We start from the raw sequence: 17905 nt of genomic DNA on the forward strand, positions 1-17905 counted from the left end.
GGAATATTTGCTCTTATATCTCTCCAAAATCTTTCTATATTTTTTCTATATTTTTTCTATCTTTTTATATTTAAAACGAGAGTTCAATCATCAAACTTTTTTTGTTCATAACTTTTTTATAAACAATGAGCGACGGATAAAACATATTATTATTCAGAGAGGTGACCTTGATAACATATGTCAAAATTGTTGAGATCGGAAAATAGTCCGTATAACTGCATAATTACCAAAAATATATTTTGTAATCTCTCTTTCCGGGGTTTATCAACTCTTATATTTTCTATACAAAGTATATATGTACTTGAACGCTCTGGACGACCGAACCTCTAGAGGATCACCTGTACGAACAAGAGACGGCCTCGAGAAGCGACACATGGAAATCCAGTATCTCATCGATATTTCTCAATCGTAAAATTAGACAAAAACATCTGCGCGTTACAATTTGTATACTTCGCGTTTGAATTCATTCAGAAGAAATGAACATCGCGACGTGTCGTCGATCCGGTCGCACGACGCGCGTTTACACATGCATACGAGTGACACGATTAAACACGTGTTCGGCTAATGTTGTCATGTCAATCCCTCTCGCGTAAACACCGCCATTGTTGCCGATTACGTAGGAGATAAGCGGCCACACACATGCGGCAATACAATAAACGTGTGCAATAATTTTCAGCGGCGGTTACATTCCACGCACAGTAATAGCGTGTGTGTCGTGCGCGCCCGTTACGTTTAAAATCAAAGTATCGACGACCTTATTTCCGTCGAACTGCGCGCTGACCGCGCACCATTTCTGTGTGCTAGCGGGTTTTTTACGTGCTGCGATTCCGAGCGAGCTGCGCTTTTTTCTCAACATTTTGATAAATTTCAGACGCTTCCGGAGCGTTTGTTGATCGAAGACGTGTAAGTTTTTCTATTTTTGCTAAACGCAACATACTAAAACCGGTCGATTTGGGAACTTAGTGTCCGATTAATATTCCGCGGTAATTCATATATACTTAAAACAAATGTGTACTCACAATCTTCCTGTTCCTCACGTGATTATTTTGTCCTGCTCAAGGATTTCTTTCTCTTTCTTTTTTTTTTTTTTTTCTATGTAACCGAGCCGTAAATCGAGAGCGCAGCATTGAATCGAAAGTTAAAACGTTGCACAACGATCAGCTGGCCGCATTGTAAGCGCGCCGTCTTTCGCACGGCGCGCGCTCTGCTGACAACATGGTAGAGATTGTCTTGCAGAAGCGCAATATTGCGAACTGCGCTTCTGTTACTGAAAAACGCAACGAAATCGCGATCTTCCGATGCGTTGCGGATGTCATCCGACAAATTCGTTGTCGGCAAAATTGCTTTGCACACAACGATCGCGTAATCGCAGTCTCCCGACGCATGTTCGCTCACATGTGCGCCGGTACCAGTTTAAAATACTATCGCCACTATAATCTGCGCTATTTAGCGGTGAAAGTAAAAGTGGGTTTTCTTACGGCTATGTATCGACTGAATTCTGACTGATAAAACACTTGGACGGGCGAACGGGCGTTTTGCGAACAAAAGCAAAATCCTTTAAATCTCGATCGCATTACGCGTGACGTATTGTGCGAAAACGAATATATATTTCGACGAACGAAATGAAAGACGCGCGAAAGAAACGACTCTTGCCGAGACCCGTCCGGTCCAGTGCTTGTCAGCTGGACAGCGGATTGGCAGTTCCGGTCAGACCTGCGTGAAGCGTGAAGACCAGCAAAGAGACCGCGATACATTCATTCACAACATATTGAAACGAGCTGGTGTTTTAGACATGCAGCGGACTCGAGAGACTCACTTGATCAGAATCCTCCAGAAGCAGCCAAAGCTGGAGCCGTTGGGCACTTCGCTCGCGTAGGATATAGTCATTTCCTGCCTGGTCGCGCGCACTTCTTCCTGATCGGCTACCCTCTTCTTTTTCTTCTTCCTCCTCCGTCGCCGCCTCTTCCACTTCTACGGATGATCTGATCTCTCGCACCGTGTCGTTGGTGTTTCCGGTGGAGATGCTGCACACTCGCGCACATGCGGCGCGCGGGCCGCCGATGTTACTGTCCTATCGCTCCGAGGGATGCTGTGAGGCAACCGAGATCTACTTGGTTGCTTGTGATCGGCTGTCTATCATCAGGAAGACTCGAATGAACGTGCGAATGAACAAAACCAGCTGACCGGGTGGACCGACTGTCTCTACTGACTGAGCTCCACCAACGAACGGCGGGACCAACGGAGAACGGGGCCCGGCTGTGTGCCACCTCCACCTGAGAGCCAGGGATGTGAACGTCACCTGCAGAGCCCACTTCGAGTTAAATCTGGAATTCCCAGAGTTCAAATTGGCCGCAAGAAGCGGCAAAGCGTTTAACATCGGTGTACGCGCTCTTTATTTAAAAAAAAAAAAAAAAATACTGCTTTGGAAAAACACTTGTGTGTTTGAGGTTGTATTCAGGGTAAGATCTCAGTCAAAAGTTTAAGAAACATAGCGTAAACCGAATCTATTTTTAATATTTAGATAATAATTGTTTGCTGGAAAAGTATTATTTGTACTAAAATAAGTTGCAAAAACTATTTATTATACTTTTAATAACTACGGAAAAGTTTTTACGTATATTTTCTGTGCCATTTTGATGTTCACTTTTGATATTTTTGAGTAGGATCATACCCTACGTGCAACGTAAGATAAATGAAAAACTGGAAATGTATTAATCATAAAAGGTTATTAAAACGTAATAATTGTGATGTATAAAATTACAAATATAATTGTTTAATGTATATTAAATATATATTTTTATTCATTTTAGCAAAATATAAATTTATATTTTATGTGATATTCTCTAAATGACTATTTTTTTGAGTAAAAATTGTTTTTAGGATATTTATTAACAACTGCAAAAAGTTTTGAAATTATGGCATATCTACATCCACAGTTATTTTGTAATTTATATCAGAATATCGTGAAATCTCATAAGAACTCGTGTTAAATTAAAATCGTACTAACTTTTTAACAAGGCTCGCAAAGGAGCTGAAATTTTGCACAATTTCTTTTTTTAATATTATCTACCGACTGGCAAATTTCGAATAATCTGTGGCATATCTTTTATCTTACCCTGAATACAACCTTAAGATTCGCAATAGCGAAGTTGTAGCAAACATTGAATTTGCGTTAAAATCGCACATCAAGTGTTAACAACTTCTTCTTTCGAACTCTTTGAGTGAACGTGTTACTCTTTCAATATTTATCTTCAATTTTCCGATTTCGAAAGATAGACACACAACTTTGACGCAAACTTCGCAGTTGCACACAAACGAAGAAAGATGTTTGAAATATAAATTAGAGAAATTAAATAAAAAAAAAAAAAAAACGTTTTATCAACGTTCAAAATCAACGTATCCTGATGGATTAAGAGAAATTGAGATAAAACGAAGACTTCACTGTTGAATTAACTGCCGATTTGACGCGTGTCTCAATCGTGATAATAATCGTAAATTAATGGAAACAAGTTGCCAACGTCGAGTGGCAATTTCATTTCTTTACGCTCGTCGTATTCCGAGAATTCATTATTCTCACTGAAAGACCTCCCCGCAGAAGTAGATGTCAAGTTTCAAAGTCATCCGAGATCCAGCCCCACAAGTCGAGTAACCGTCTCTGGATCGTCTGAGGTTTGCGGAATTTACGTAATAATGTTGCAAGCACACTTGTGGCATATATGTATATATATATAGTTTGACGTAGAATTCTTCTTTCAAAATCAATGACACGTCTGGCCTTTCAAATGCGTTTACAGAGAGTAAAAGGGAAACGGTTCAAACGAGCGCCGCTCGCCAGCGCGATATTAATATCCTAGTTTCGTTACACCTTGCTCGTTCTCCTTCGTGCGTCGATCGTCTCAACCTATACGTATCATTTAACACACACTGCCGCTAGATAAATCAAGAAATAGCAGACAATTTTATGGCTTAACGCGATTCTTCGAGAAAAAAACAGCTCGAATTCTCTTACGGCCCTGCTGCTGCGGCAAATGCAAAGTGAATATTGCATATATAAGGTGTCGAGTACTTGGAAGCGACATCTTGCGCACGGTTGCCATACCCTCCTCTCACCTTGCCATGGCCTAGCCTGCGGCGTAATCGCGGCCTTCTGACGGTACCATCCACCGGTCACCTTTCGCTTCATATTCGCGCGTCGCGAACGGGAATATATAATGTGCGCGCTCGTATCACTTGCCGAAGATGTTAATATATGTCCATATGTAACGGGAAATTCCAAAAATTCGCAACTGTACCTCACCGAAAGGCCTTACTCGGAAGTGACGATTGTGAAACGTCACTTATCCAACGTATTGCAAGACGGTAAAAATGGGTCATTGACGTCATTCATTCTTCGACTCCGATTTCTTCAGCGAGAAAACATCGTTTTTCCCTGAAAAGATTTCCGAAAACGGATTTAAATTATCCTTGGAATTCATAGGAAGAGGCTCAATTTGCAGAAATTCCATTCGCGCGTTGATCTTCTCTTTGATTTGCATAAATTAACAGTCACGACTACTCCGAACTCTTTTGCGTACGAATTGGATACAAATTCGAATGTTCTAATACGGTAAATAGTTTCAGCGAAGAATGACGGTGTACCAAAGTGTTAAGACACAAACTACACATAATTTATTATATTTGATAGCGCTTTTTACAAGGAATTAAAACAAAATACTCGTATAGTTCGTTTCACTCGTCATTATTCAAGATTTTTTAAGATTCACTTTGATTTTTTTCTGCACGTTAAACACGCCGTTTGCCGATGAATGAAGCAACTTTTTCTCATATTCAGTTATATGCATTCGTATGACATGTGTAATACCATTTTCGCCAATGACGCAAGGTAGGGAGAGGAACATGTCGTGATCTATATCATGGTGACCCTAAAAAAACGATTTTGTTTACAATGTAAAACATTTCAATTTTGCACATTTAATTTAGTAAAAATTTTCTTTTAACTAGAGAAATTGTATTTGTAAAAAATAAAAATTATTAATTATTATATAATTGTATTGTAATTATTAAATTATTTCAATTTTATTTATTTATTTACACTCTTGAATGATTATTTTTCTATTCGCAAAATAAAGTGGTAATATTAAGATCTTAATTAATTTAACTAAAAAATCTAGTAACTTTTTTTGCAAAATAAAATAAATAATATTATATAATTGTATTGTAATTATTAAATTATTTCAATTTTATTTATTTATTTACACTTGAATGATTATTTTTCTATTCGCAAAATAAAGTGGTAATACTAAGATCTTAATTAATTTAACTAAAAAAACTAGTAACTTTTTTTGCAAAATAAAATAAAATAGATTTGTGCAATAAGAATAAAGCGACAATATTTATTTCAATGTATACCTGTACTTGGGTCGAAACAGGTATAACATTTTGCGTATTGTATAATATCGATGCTACAATGTCAGATGCAGAGAGTCCAATAGCGATATTCGTGTATCCTTTCAAACAACGCACCACAGCACCTCTAACGAAAAAAGTATCGAACTATTTTTGATGTACAACATTACGAAATTGTTCGGCAGAACATCCGTGACACCATAATCAATAACAAATCACATATTAAAATTGCAATAAGTAATTTCTGATAAATAGTATACGTGTGGTGATATTTATATTACACATAAGATAAATAACAATTTGTTTTACAAGAACAAAAGTATTGCATACGTACAGCGTCACAACTTCTTTCGACAATTCGTGCCACTTTTCATCATCGGTCTCCAGACCGATATTCGGAATGACATCACGAAATTGAACTCCCGCGATGCTTACTCCCGACCAAAGTGGAACTAAGGAAAACGTCAAATGTTAGATCGAACTTAATGCGTTCTCAATCACATTTTTCTCTCGCGTCAAAGATCAATCGACCGAGCTTACCCATACTGTCCCCGTGTTCACCGATTATGTACGCCTGAACTGAACTCGGTGCTATTCCTAATCGATCGCCAATCATAAAACGAAATCTCGCGCTATCGATGTAAGTTCCGCTGCCGATCACTTGGTGAATCGGTAATCCGCTTATCTTCCACGTGATCCACGACATAATATCCACTATAATAAAAATTAAAAAAAAAAACAAAACCGACACCTATGTCGAGTCCAAATTTTTATATTGACGCGAACTTTGATTACAAGATTTAATTAATTTCAACCTGGATTGGAGACGACGACGAACACCGCGTTCGGGCTGTAATTCACTAAAATTGGTATTATTTCTTTTATTATCTCTGTATTTTTGTGTACCACGTCGAGTCGTGTCCCACCCTTTGTTGGCCGTGCGCCCACGCAAATAACTACGACTTTCGAATTAGCTGTTATACAAAAATCTGGGAAAAACAAAAGATGAGAAATCAATAATAAGAAAAAATATCTTAAACGTGTTATGTGCGCGCGCGTGTACATACGCATGTGTAAAAGAAGGAAAGATTGTCACGTAAAGTCACACACAAAATCAACCGCACGCTCTACGGGACTAAATAAAGTCTATAATGTTTGCAACCATATTCATTGACGTCTTATTACCTGTATCGAATTCGATCTTTGGATCTCTCATAAATATCGAACCATGAAGGAAATCCAGTCCATCGCCTTCCAGCTTCTTAGGAAATGGATCTACCATCGCAATTTGCGATGTAATTCGCTAGTATAATTTAAACGCAGTTAAGTCGATATTATTTCTTCGCCAAAAGAAAAAGTGAAAATTGTTAGTAAACAAAGGTATTATGGCTATTGAAGCAAACACAAATGTCGATGTGTGAATAGTTGAATCAATTTATAGAAACTTAGTTGCAAAACGTTTTTGACCTTGTATTAGGTCTTTCTCAATGCATTTAAAATACTGTAGTAAAAGTCGCGTTATTCCATTTGTAAAGAGTTGGTCGGGTCTGCTTGTGTGCGACATGAACAATCTTGACAGCGCTGTGCGACGTATTTTACTACAGTATTTTAAATGCATTGAGAAAGACCTAATATAAGGTCGAAAACGTTTTGCAACTAAGTTTCTATAAATTGATTCAACTATTCACACATCGACATCTGTGTTTGCTTCAATAGCCATAATACCTTTGTTTATTAAAAATTCTTGAAGCTATATACACATATTTTTGAAAATTGTTAATTGCAGTGAAAGATGGCGATACCTGAAAAAGAAGCGAACTGGCGACGGAAATACCGACCATACCAGCCCCGACAATAGCGACTTTGTGGCAACAATCTCTGACTGGTTCCGACGTCTTGCAAAATAATTCTTCTCGCAAACATGGCGAACTAAAATTCGAATAAATAATCGTTTCTTTGAAAATTTCGACGAAATCTTTACACCAGACTTATTCGCACGATTGTTTTTATCAATCTTTAAAAGTATCAACTTTGAGAGATCAAAATCGATTACACTGATTTTTATTGAAATACTATTGAATTACTTATCAGAATTATTAGAAATCTACGTTTCAGTTTATAAGCTGTCACATACGAATTACCTTGTTCACATAATTACAAAGTTTCGCTTACGCAAATAACGAATTCGAGCCTGCGGTCGCCTCTTTCCCGAAAGTCTTTCCTTTATTACTCCCGAAGATTTTTGTCAAGATCGTCGGCGGCAAAGCATGTGTATATGAGCGACTCCTAATAAAATCTCTTCGAAATGTCACTCCTGCGAGATTTCTCAAACGTACCGACAACGACGAGATTGACATCAGAGGTAACAGAACCATCGCTTCTGTCTTTCAATTTTGTAAAATCCGCACAATTGTTTTCATCCGAGCCTGTCACATCGCACGAGACCGTTTTTTTTTCCAAGACGAGAGAGTTGTACCGATAATCGGGCGACATAACATTCTTGACGTACAGCACAGCCAGTTCATGTCGGTTCGCCAATTGTTAAAAACGCATCCATGGTTACTGAAGTTTAAATTAAACTTGTGAAATAACCAATATGATGTAAGAAATAAAACACACCTTATGGAAATAATTGATTTATATAACACATGTTTAAAAACGAAAGCTCGTAAAAATATACAAGAAAGATAGAGAAGATGAGTGAGTTTGTTGAGATGAGTAATTTAAAAAATTTTTATTAATTGTTGCAGTACACATAAAAAGTGACAAATTATTTAATAGATTATTATAACAACAGACGTTGTCAAATTTATACACACACACACACACACACACATAGAAACACACTTAACAGTTAATGGAAATAGGAACATGTCCATTTTATCTTATCGTAATAATGAGTAACATTAAGATAAAGCATATGCACACGATAAAGAGTGATCGACGTACACGTAATTATAAAGAGACGTATAATCTAAAAAGACTACACACACACATAATTATATATATAATAAAGTGCATGTATAATTTAATATATAATTAAGTTATGTAAATAAATAATCGTTTTTGTTGTTTTTCTTCATTTTCCGGGTTTTTGACATTGCAATGTATTTGACAAATAAAAGTTACTAATTTGAATAAATACATAATCTGATATTATTACAAATATTGATTGTAACGAGAGATTTTTTTGTTGTTCATATATGTATAAGTTATATCATATAAAATTAGGTTATATTAAATAAATAATGGTTTTCGTTGTTTTCCTGCATTTTTACATTACAATTAATGTATTTGTCAAATAAAAGTTGAAAATTTAAATAAAATACATAATCTGATATTATTGTAAACTAAATTGTAACAAAAGATTTTTTGTTATGTCATAAACGGCAGAATAAAACTTAAATAGAAAAAAATAAATATAGCACCAAAAAGTACTTTGCGTTTTTTTAGGTTTTGTGTACATATATATATGTATATAAAGTATATATGCAAAAATTTAAAAAGCTTTTTTAAAAATTACAAAAACGTATATATGTGTATATAATACTGTTTTTATCTCATATATAAATACGCAAAAACTTCATATAAAGTGGCACCAAAGCATGCAAGTAAAATAAAATATAAAATACAGTAATACAGTTTTAAAATAAACAGTAATACAGTTTTAAAATTTTAGGCCTCTTTGCACCTCGTGCATCGTTGTCGAAGATTTACGCAACAGCGCAAGCTCATCGGCTGTTAACTTCTGCTGTACGATGTGTGTAACGCCATCTTCACCTAATGTGCAAGGTAACGATAAAAACACTTCTTCTTTGATTCCATGAAGACCCTAAAATTAATTGAACTCTATTGTAGCACAAAATTTCATTTGACGTAAATAATTTTACGTTTAAATACAAAATTTTTATACTATTAATTTATTTAAAAATAATAAAAATATTAAAAAATATTAAAAAATATTAAAAATATACTATAATTACACATATTTATAATTTAATAAAGCGTAAAAATATAAATTTCAATTAGATTAATCATCGCAATGCGCACACATATTCAAAAATTAAATTAATGCAAATTAGAGACAGAAAGAGAATCATGTTATCAACTTACGGTAACTAACGTGGAGACGGCGTGAACTTGATTAGAGTTTCTCAATATTGCTGACGCGAGGTGCGAAACGCTGAGGCCAATAGCCCACGAAGTATAGCCTTTGAGTTTGATCACCTCATACGCGCTTTGCACTACTTGTTTATGCAACTCACCCCATTGCTCTTCGTCTTTGTCGGTGCCTACATGCTCGTTCAGATCACGCAAACGTACTCCGGCAACGTTCACGCCAGACCACACGGGCACTATTAAATGCAAACATAAATGTTTTTGTTACATATTTAAATATTTTTACATTAAAAGAACAATTTATATTTTCAAACACAGAAATACATATTTTACCGCTTGTGTCACCATGCTCTCCGATGATCCAACCATGGCAGGAGGTTGGCGCGACGTTAAGTTTTTGCGATAACAAGAAGCGGAAGCGGGCAGAATCCAAATTCGTACCGCTGCCGATTACTCTATTCTTCGGCAAGCCGGAAAGTTTCCATGCCACATACGTCAAAATGTCCACCGGATTGGAAACGATCAAGAGGATAGTGTTCGGGCTATATTTAACTAGTTGAGGAATTATGCCTTTGAAGATATCGGTGTTACGCTGAACCAGGTCCAATCTGGTTTCACCTTCACGCTGACGAGCGCCCGCCGTCACGATGCAGAGACTCGAATTGACAGTCGCGGCATAATCTGTGCTAGCGTTGATCTTGGCGTTTTTCAGAAACGCACTGCCGTGTTGCAAATCCATCATCTCGCCTTTCAATTTGTCCGCCATTACATCGATCAATACTACATCACTTGACACGTGCTGCAATAAAATTAATGATTATTTGAATGATTCTATCTGATGACAATGAATTAGACAGAAGTAATAATTAGCTTACATTTGCCAAAATGCTAAACGCACAGGCCATTCCCACTTGGCCCACTCCGACTACCGTGATTTTATTTCTACCGGTTAAGATCGGTTGCGTGACGGTCGATAAAAGTTGATCCTTCATTGTTGTCATTTTGTAAGTTCTACAATATAATTCAATAATATATATTAATACACAATAATAATATATTAATAATACACAAGTAAAAATTAAAAAATGTTAAGTTTTACATTTTTTACATGTTCCACTTTGATTCGACAAAGAGTTAAAATAACTTGTAAGAAATGTTGATATAGCATTTTTTGTTTTAGCTGTGTTGTAAATAAAACAGTTAATATGTTTTATTTGTATGTTTTAACATAATATATTCAGTTATTTAACATATTAATATACATACATATAAAATGTTAATATTTTAATACAAAAATATATAATTGTAACATGTAAAAATAATACTAAAAAAACTATAACACTTTCAAGTGTAAAAAATTTTATGAGAATAGTTTACATTTTAACATCATAGGTTATCTATAGTTATAAATCTTCTTTATTTATACTTGTAAATAAATAACTACATCAATAGCGAAAAACTAATATTCTCACAAGCTAAACTGCGCTCGAAAATTCTATTTGTCAGTAGAGTAGAGGTTTAGGACGTAGTTCTATAGAGTAAAATCTCTTTAATACTACGAAATAACATTTTACGTACGAACTGAAAATGTTCGCTGAGCTCACTCTCTTGCATACTTCAAAAAGAATAAAAAAAACTTCAACTTTTGACGAAAAGTGGCAGCGCTACGTATTGCACATTTATCTATTTATGTACTCCTACAAAGTATACATTGTTACATTTTATTTTGAGTTATATTAACAGTAAAATAATTCACAAAAATATTTAATTTTCATGTTATTTTGACATGTTATTAATTATTTTTACTTACAATTAAAATATTTGATCTCAGTAAATTTGATTACTTAGTACGTCGAAGTTTATATTTAGTTGAAGATTTGTATTTCAACTTTTATTAATGTTAAATTGATTTTAAAACATAGAATTTGCAAAATACTAGTTGAAAAAACTCAAAGTAATATTCTATTTCTAAATGCAAAAAGTGTTACGTTATTAAGAAAATAAAAATATTATAAATATGAAAATGAAAATATTATGAATATAACATGTCAGTTGTGTATATTAATTTTACATTAAAAAATAATAATTAAAACTTAGCAACAGAAGAAATTTTGAACATATTGAAGAACGCAAGATATTTTTTTTACTGTGATTGTATAAAATAACAATTTCTTTAATGGATTTTAATTTACATAAAATATTATTTAGATAATTTTTTTCATTTATTGCGCTTATCAAATAAGTTTGAAATTCAAATTCGGTCTTAATAAAAATCTTTGTGTCGTGAAGGTCAAAAAGGTCATATGACGATGTGACGCGTGCTTATGGAAGAGAGAGATTCTTAAAACTTTGAAAACTTTTGTCTATAACGACGATATTGGCTTTCCTCAACTATTTGTTCAATTAAGGTCAAAGTGAGGTCATTAACACGAGTTCAAGAGCCGCGTTAATAATATCGACCCTAGCACTCGTTCGCTCTCTCAGTCTGTTTTTAGAAGGAATTGTAGCGTGGCGAGCAAATGCCATTTTAGGCGCTGAGTTTGTAAAATGTAAGTAAGTATCGCGCGATTTCTACCTGCTGCACCTGCATACAAACGCAGCAAATGATACATACGTACGGTTGTCAGATGGCAGTAGCGGTATGTTATGGGCGAGCACGTGCAATCTATCCTTGAAATACCGGCATTTTCCGTTAAAGTTGCATGCGATACAATAAATTCGAATTGCAAAGCGAAAAAGCGCGGACATAGCAATTTAATTATAGATCAGTTTTATTACGGAGAAAGAGATCGCAATCATTAATCGTAGATCGCCAATAGCACTTGATCGACAGGATATAATCGGAGCAAGAGAGACAACGTCCGGTATTAAACTCGCCATATATATTTCATACAGGCGGGCAAACGGCAATAAATTGTAACACACCGGTAACGGTAAGTACGACACGAGATAACACAACCACGTGTATGCGCTTCTCGTCTTGCGTTTTATCGCAGATAAATAAGAGCCGATTGATAGAAACTCAAGTATAAGAAATACAAGAGAGAGAGAGAAAAAAAAATTTCAATAATTAAAACATAAATATCTTTGTATATTGAAAAATTTATCGATAATTTTTTGATGTTGTAGATTAAATCGGACAAAATAAATCTGCGCAATTTCATTAAAATGAATGAAATTAAAAGCCACAAAGTTACGTTGTACTCGGATAACTTACATAATATTATTAACTTTTATTAGAGTGCGAACATCTCAAAAGTAATTCTAAATGATAAATCTGACACTTTTAAGATTGATTTTACTGATGACTGTGTTCGAAGACAGTTGAGTACTGACCTCAATATTCTCTTTTTTTTTCTCTCTTTTTCTCTCGACAGCACACTATTCTCCGACACTTTCAAGACGCAGACTGAACGCGCTGCAGCCGTCGCACCGGTATTCTACTGACTGGACTGACAGTTCAGGGTTCGCTAAGGTGACCTTGTCCCCACTTTTTACCTTCCGCGAACAATACGAGTATGACGAAATACAATCGTTTGAACTTGAAATGAACAGAAGAAAAAGATGTCGAACCGAAAGATGGATACGGAGTTGACGAAAATTTCGTCAGATATTTGACGAGCTCCAAGTGGATTTTAATTCGATTGTCGTAGTGAGCGATACGTTAGTGCTTGGAAGCACGTAGAACTTCGCGGTTTCGGGGAAGGAAAGTGACGCACGCACGCGCAAAGTGATGCAACCTCACGCATGTGACGAGCAAACACGTTCACGATCGATCGCGCCTCGAAGAGAGTTTTTCTTTCTTTCCTCCTGGATCTTTTAGAGATCCACCAATCATGAATAAGCGGGGAGATGAAGAGTGGGGCAGATGTATTTGTGGAAGCAGTAACTTCCTTCGTTTTATAGCGCAGGAACTTTATGAGATTCCCAGGCAGAGTTAAATTTGTCTCAACGTAATTAAGTGAAGAAAGTGTGCAACTTACCGTGTTTGTTGCAATTTTTGTTTAAAAAAATACTTTTTACATAGACAAAATTTATATTTTAAATCAACTAATTTTTATTTTCACACACAAGATATCACTTTAAAAACCAAACAGATTTGAAAATTGTATTTTAAAATTGACGATGTTAATTTTTATAATAAATCTTCTCGCACCAGATATATTATACGTATATACGAGCAGAACGCAAAAAATTCTCACCGAAACATAAAAACAACATGTCGACGCAACTTGTGCATGACGTTATCGATATCTGTGCCAATGAAGAACACTGATTACCAAATTGGAATAAACGTTTGCAATAGAATGAAATTACGGTTTCGACCGGATACTGTGTCGTTGATAAAATAACGTGTCCGATATACGAGAGATACGTGAAATTACTACGGAAACCGATAAAGATGAGTCACATCGCACCAGTTGCATGTGCGCTGACGCAACTTTCTCACGTGGCCGCAGCACTGCGGTCGTCGATCTTTTTTGAAGTTATACCGCGCTATTCATATTTGGTCGACTTATACGGCTCTCTTTCCCCCTTGTATCTTATTTGCGCGTTCCCTTTTCCTTTTATTCTCATCGAATATATCTGTCTTTCTCTTTATGTCGAAATATGTCATAAACGAACAGAAGACGTGAGCGAACTCACGTAGTACGTTCAGTTTTACGTGCGAAATTGAGTGTGAAATACGCGTGATATACTGAACTCATTGCCACAAATGTGCAATTAATTTATAAATAAGCCCCATCATTAAGCTTTAAATTAAATTATGTGTGTAACGTTGTCGGTAATGTTGTAGTTAAAACTGTTGAAAAAATATTGACAGAAATGCAAAACGACATATTTTTTATTAATGTTTTTTGATTAATAAACAAATTATTATTTGGTTTTTATTTGATTTAACTCTCGAGACTCGATAACATTGAGACGTTTATTCTTCTAAGATAATATTTCTTCTATTTGTAAAGTTGTACAACTACAAAGCGAAGGCTTTATTGCTAGTTTTTTAAAAGTTTTATTCTTGAGTTTTTTTTACGCCGTGGCTACTTGTATATAAAATACTTCACGCGCACACACTCCAATATATGTGTATTTATATATAATTATATGTATATAATGTATATAATGTGGACGTACAAAAACGTGACAGATTGCATGTTTCGTTTCTGTGCAGCGGCCGAAGGTTGAAATGGCCAGCGTAGTGGTAATCGCTGTTGAACGGCAAGACGTCGTATGAAGATGGTACACATAATTACAAAGCCAAAACGGTTTCAAAGAAGATCCGAACAACGAGGAATTAGCATAACCGTATAAATGCAGCCGGACATACGCACGCTCGTACTCTCACCTGCGCATGTTATGTTTATCACTTCTGAGAAGCGCAAATAAACTGCTCGTCGTCGCTACCACCCTCGGGGTGCAATTTCCGATAAAGAGACTACAGAATTTTAAAGACTTCGACGTTAATATCGGATGATGTAAATCGCATTGTCACTGCAATAACATAGTTTACGTGTCTCTAACGATCACGGGAATACAACAGCGCGTATGACAACAATAAGCATTTTTAAGTAGCGCGCGAAGTATTGCGCAATTAAAAATAATCCTCGTAGCTAGAATAAAGGGTTTTAGTTTTTTTTTGTTTGACATCCTTCAGAACTTTCTTCAAAAACTCATAAAAATAAATTAACAATAAATTATACAAAATTTTGTTTAAATAAACAACAGAACATATAAGTTCAGTATTGACGCGTGCCTCTTACAATGACATATCATTTTATAACATTGACTGTAAATCTCACAAGATGATCGTCATACAGTAGTGAATATTTAAGAATGTCCACTGATGATGACTCAAATCAATAAAATCGAAACGTTTGGATATTAATCAAATTGAATATTTTTGCACAACACCCTGCAACTGGTTCGCAAGGTCCTTTTCATACACACCATTTTGAGAGAACATATAAGTTTAAAAGAAAATGCCGGAAATTTTTGCAAAATTATTTTAAGATATTTATTTTATTTTATTATTTATTTATTTCTTTTATTATTTATTTATTTTGTTATTTATTTAATATTATTTATTTACTATTTATTTATCAATTTTATTTTAAATAAAAAGATAGGGAGAAGGCAATAACGAGCTACAACTGATATTCGGGTAAAATTCTTCTTTAATCCGAGAATTTACAAAAGAAGATACAAACGTTTGTATTCCACTATGAGATCTTCTTCAGTGTTTTCTACATAAAAAAAAAAAAATTACAAAGAGTGCATGATCTATTCGCGACGATAATGAAGAATTTGGATACAGAAAAGATACGCTACAAACATACTCAGTTTGAGGAAAAATGAGGGAGGTGGCAACTAACAATAAATAACCGTCAGTATTGTGCAAGATGATGCAAAACGTCCTCCCGATATCGAATACAACCGACTGAGCAGCCTTCTTCCAAATTCATGTCACATGCCATTATAAGGTAAAATTAAATACATCAGATCCATGGTTCGTCCATAATTTTCCTTTGGTCGAAAAAAACGACTTAGGAGTAAATTTAAAATATGATTTATCTTAATTTCGTCAATTCTCACGCTTTCAGATAATTACTTGATTTAATTGATAAAAAGCAATCATTGCGCGAGAATTGATTAAACTCGTTAACTTTGAGTTTGATCGCTTAAATAAACAATTTTCTGTTTATTTTGTTCATTAACGCAACTAGGTCATGAAAATACACATCGATATAAATCTGTCGCTAATCTTAGAACAAAATGGAATTCGTCAAGGTCGTTTACATATATTTGGCTGTTCTCTTGTAATCTTTCTGCTAGTTTTTTTTTGTCTTCGCGCGCACAGTCAGAAATAATAACTTAGCAGATGATAACGCACACAGAGGCTGTAAATTTTTTGTCGAATATCAAATGTGTTTATTTCTCAAATAATTATCTGGGTTTCGCTCTTTCGCACGCTGTGAAGATTGCCGCGGTAAAATTTCGAGAATCCAGCGACTATAATTCTCAAGCGAGATTACCATTTCCTGTTAGCGGTCTCTCATCGCCACACTCGTGTTCTCATTCCTTGCCGCCTGTAGATCCAAAGGTAATCTGCATCGAACGTCTCTTTGGAGAGCGCACCGAGAGCGATCTCCAAAATGCGAACTGTCGAGCGCGAAAGCTATATGCGTGTAAAGAAAAAAAAAACACGTGATCTCGTCGTCGTGTAATAATCGTCTTTTAAAATATACGCCGAAAAGAGAAAGAGACATTGCAACATCCTGCTGCGATTTCCATAAACAATGCGCGCGCACAAAGTTGCCCCGTAGCCGACAAAATCACGCAGAGAGGATCCGACTCGATCTCTCGTTAAAAGCGAGGAAGGACGAAGGACAGAAAGAACAGGCTCTCATAATAGAGCAATTTAATAAATTGTCGTGTGCAGCAATTAGGAACTGTGTTAGGGATCAGCAATGAGACTTTGATATGGTAATTACCGCGGGATAATGCATGTGCATTCGTTAGCGCGACCGCCGTATATACATATATAGTACATGTCTACACACAAGCGCAAATTTCGGCGCGAACGCTCACGTTGCATTCGCAACGTCGAAGGACCCACGAATATTACGGCCGTTTTTTTTTTTTTTTTTGCGACCCGTATATACAGTAAATTATAGTCCGTAAGAGAAGCGCGTGCTTCGCATTTGCGGAAGAAATTGCTCGCGGGAAGGAGTCTTTATCTCGAAAAGAAATTTCTTTAAATTGTCCGAATACATATTTGTCTCGCGCAAATTGTCTCGATTCAGCCTTTCGCTTTTAGTCCGGAGAAATTGAAGAAGCGCGCGCGATATTGTCGCGCAACGCGTGTAATTTTGACGCAAAGTTTCACGAGACTTAATATTTATCCGGGAATATATTCATCGCACATATTCAGCTATTGAGAGAATTCGCGTTGTGCGCGAAAAACCGCGCAGATTTATATTGTGCACGCACGATTATTATAATTCGTATTCTTGCTTTTTTTTTTTTTTAATGTTCAGGAAGCGGAGAATTATTGCTATAGATGAAAAGCATTAATTTTGCAAATAATTCTTACATATAATTACAGTCGTGCGGATTCGCCCTCTCGTGCGGATATAATGCATGCATGTATGCCGTTGCGTTTCTGTCGATGCACGAAATTGCACATCTGATGGTCTGTTCGCAACCGCATTCTTATATGCCCGTGGTACCGCGGGTGGTCGTCTTCGGCGTCGGGCGTTAAAAGCGCACTCACGCGTGCAAACGATGAATACCGGGGAAAGATACAGTCAGGGAAGAGAGAGAGAGAGAGAGAGAGAGAGAGAGAGAGAGAGAGAGAGAGAGAGAGAGAGAGAGAGAG

The 17905-nt window shown here is 35.8% G+C and overlaps 3 protein-coding genes across 10 annotated transcripts in view; all 3 read right to left on the reverse strand.

Moving 5' to 3' along the window:
- LOC109858054 overlaps positions 1–2207 on the reverse strand; it is a 57249-nt gene extending 55042 nt beyond the window's left edge. The window contains exon 1 of the mRNA XM_020434931.1: positions 1817–2207. Coding sequence (XP_020290520.1) covers positions 1817–1887 — 71 coding nt within the window. The 5' untranslated portion in view covers positions 1888–2207. The remainder of the gene's footprint in view (positions 1–1816) is intronic.
- A 2473-nt stretch (positions 2208–4680) lies between these two features.
- Positions 4681–7920, reverse strand: LOC109858059 (L-lactate dehydrogenase-like). 2 transcript variants are annotated; one of them, XM_020434945.1, is made up of 8 exons: positions 7579–7920; positions 7209–7335; positions 6592–6709; positions 6222–6395; positions 5947–6120; positions 5741–5858; positions 5410–5533; positions 4681–4922 (listed from the first exon to the last, which is right to left on the reverse strand). In XM_020434945.1, exons 1-8 carry the CDS (start codon positions 7779–7781, stop codon positions 4743–4745), a joined length of 1218 nt encoding a protein of 405 aa, XP_020290534.1. In that variant the 5' UTR covers positions 7782–7920; the 3' UTR covers positions 4681–4742. The 2 variants fall into 2 exon arrangements, with proteins under 2 accessions (XP_020290534.1, XP_020290536.1); XM_020434947.1 differs by having other exon boundaries at positions 6592–6681; positions 7579–7665.
- An 880-nt stretch (positions 7921–8800) lies between these two features.
- On the reverse strand, positions 8801–13867 carry LOC109858058 (L-lactate dehydrogenase-like). 7 transcript variants are annotated; one of them, XM_020434940.1, is made up of 6 exons: positions 12862–13089; positions 12144–12190; positions 10401–10536; positions 9859–10324; positions 9520–9761; positions 8801–9238 (listed from the first exon to the last, which is right to left on the reverse strand). In XM_020434940.1, exons 3-6 carry the CDS (start codon positions 10524–10526, stop codon positions 9074–9076), a joined length of 999 nt encoding a protein of 332 aa, XP_020290529.1. In that variant the 5' UTR covers positions 10527–10536; positions 12144–12190; positions 12862–13089; the 3' UTR covers positions 8801–9073. The 7 variants fall into 7 exon arrangements, with proteins under 7 accessions (XP_020290529.1, XP_020290531.1, XP_020290530.1 ...); XM_020434942.1 differs by having other exon boundaries at positions 12140–12190; XM_020434941.1 differs by having other exon boundaries at positions 12144–12195.
- Between the last annotated feature and the right edge of the window lie 4038 nt (positions 13868–17905).

Source organism: Pseudomyrmex gracilis, unplaced genomic scaffold, assembly GCF_002006095.1.
Source record: "Pseudomyrmex gracilis isolate BER0280 unplaced genomic scaffold, ASM200609v1 scaffold_184, whole genome shotgun sequence".
Lineage (NCBI taxonomy): Eukaryota > Metazoa > Arthropoda > Insecta > Hymenoptera > Formicidae > Pseudomyrmex > Pseudomyrmex gracilis.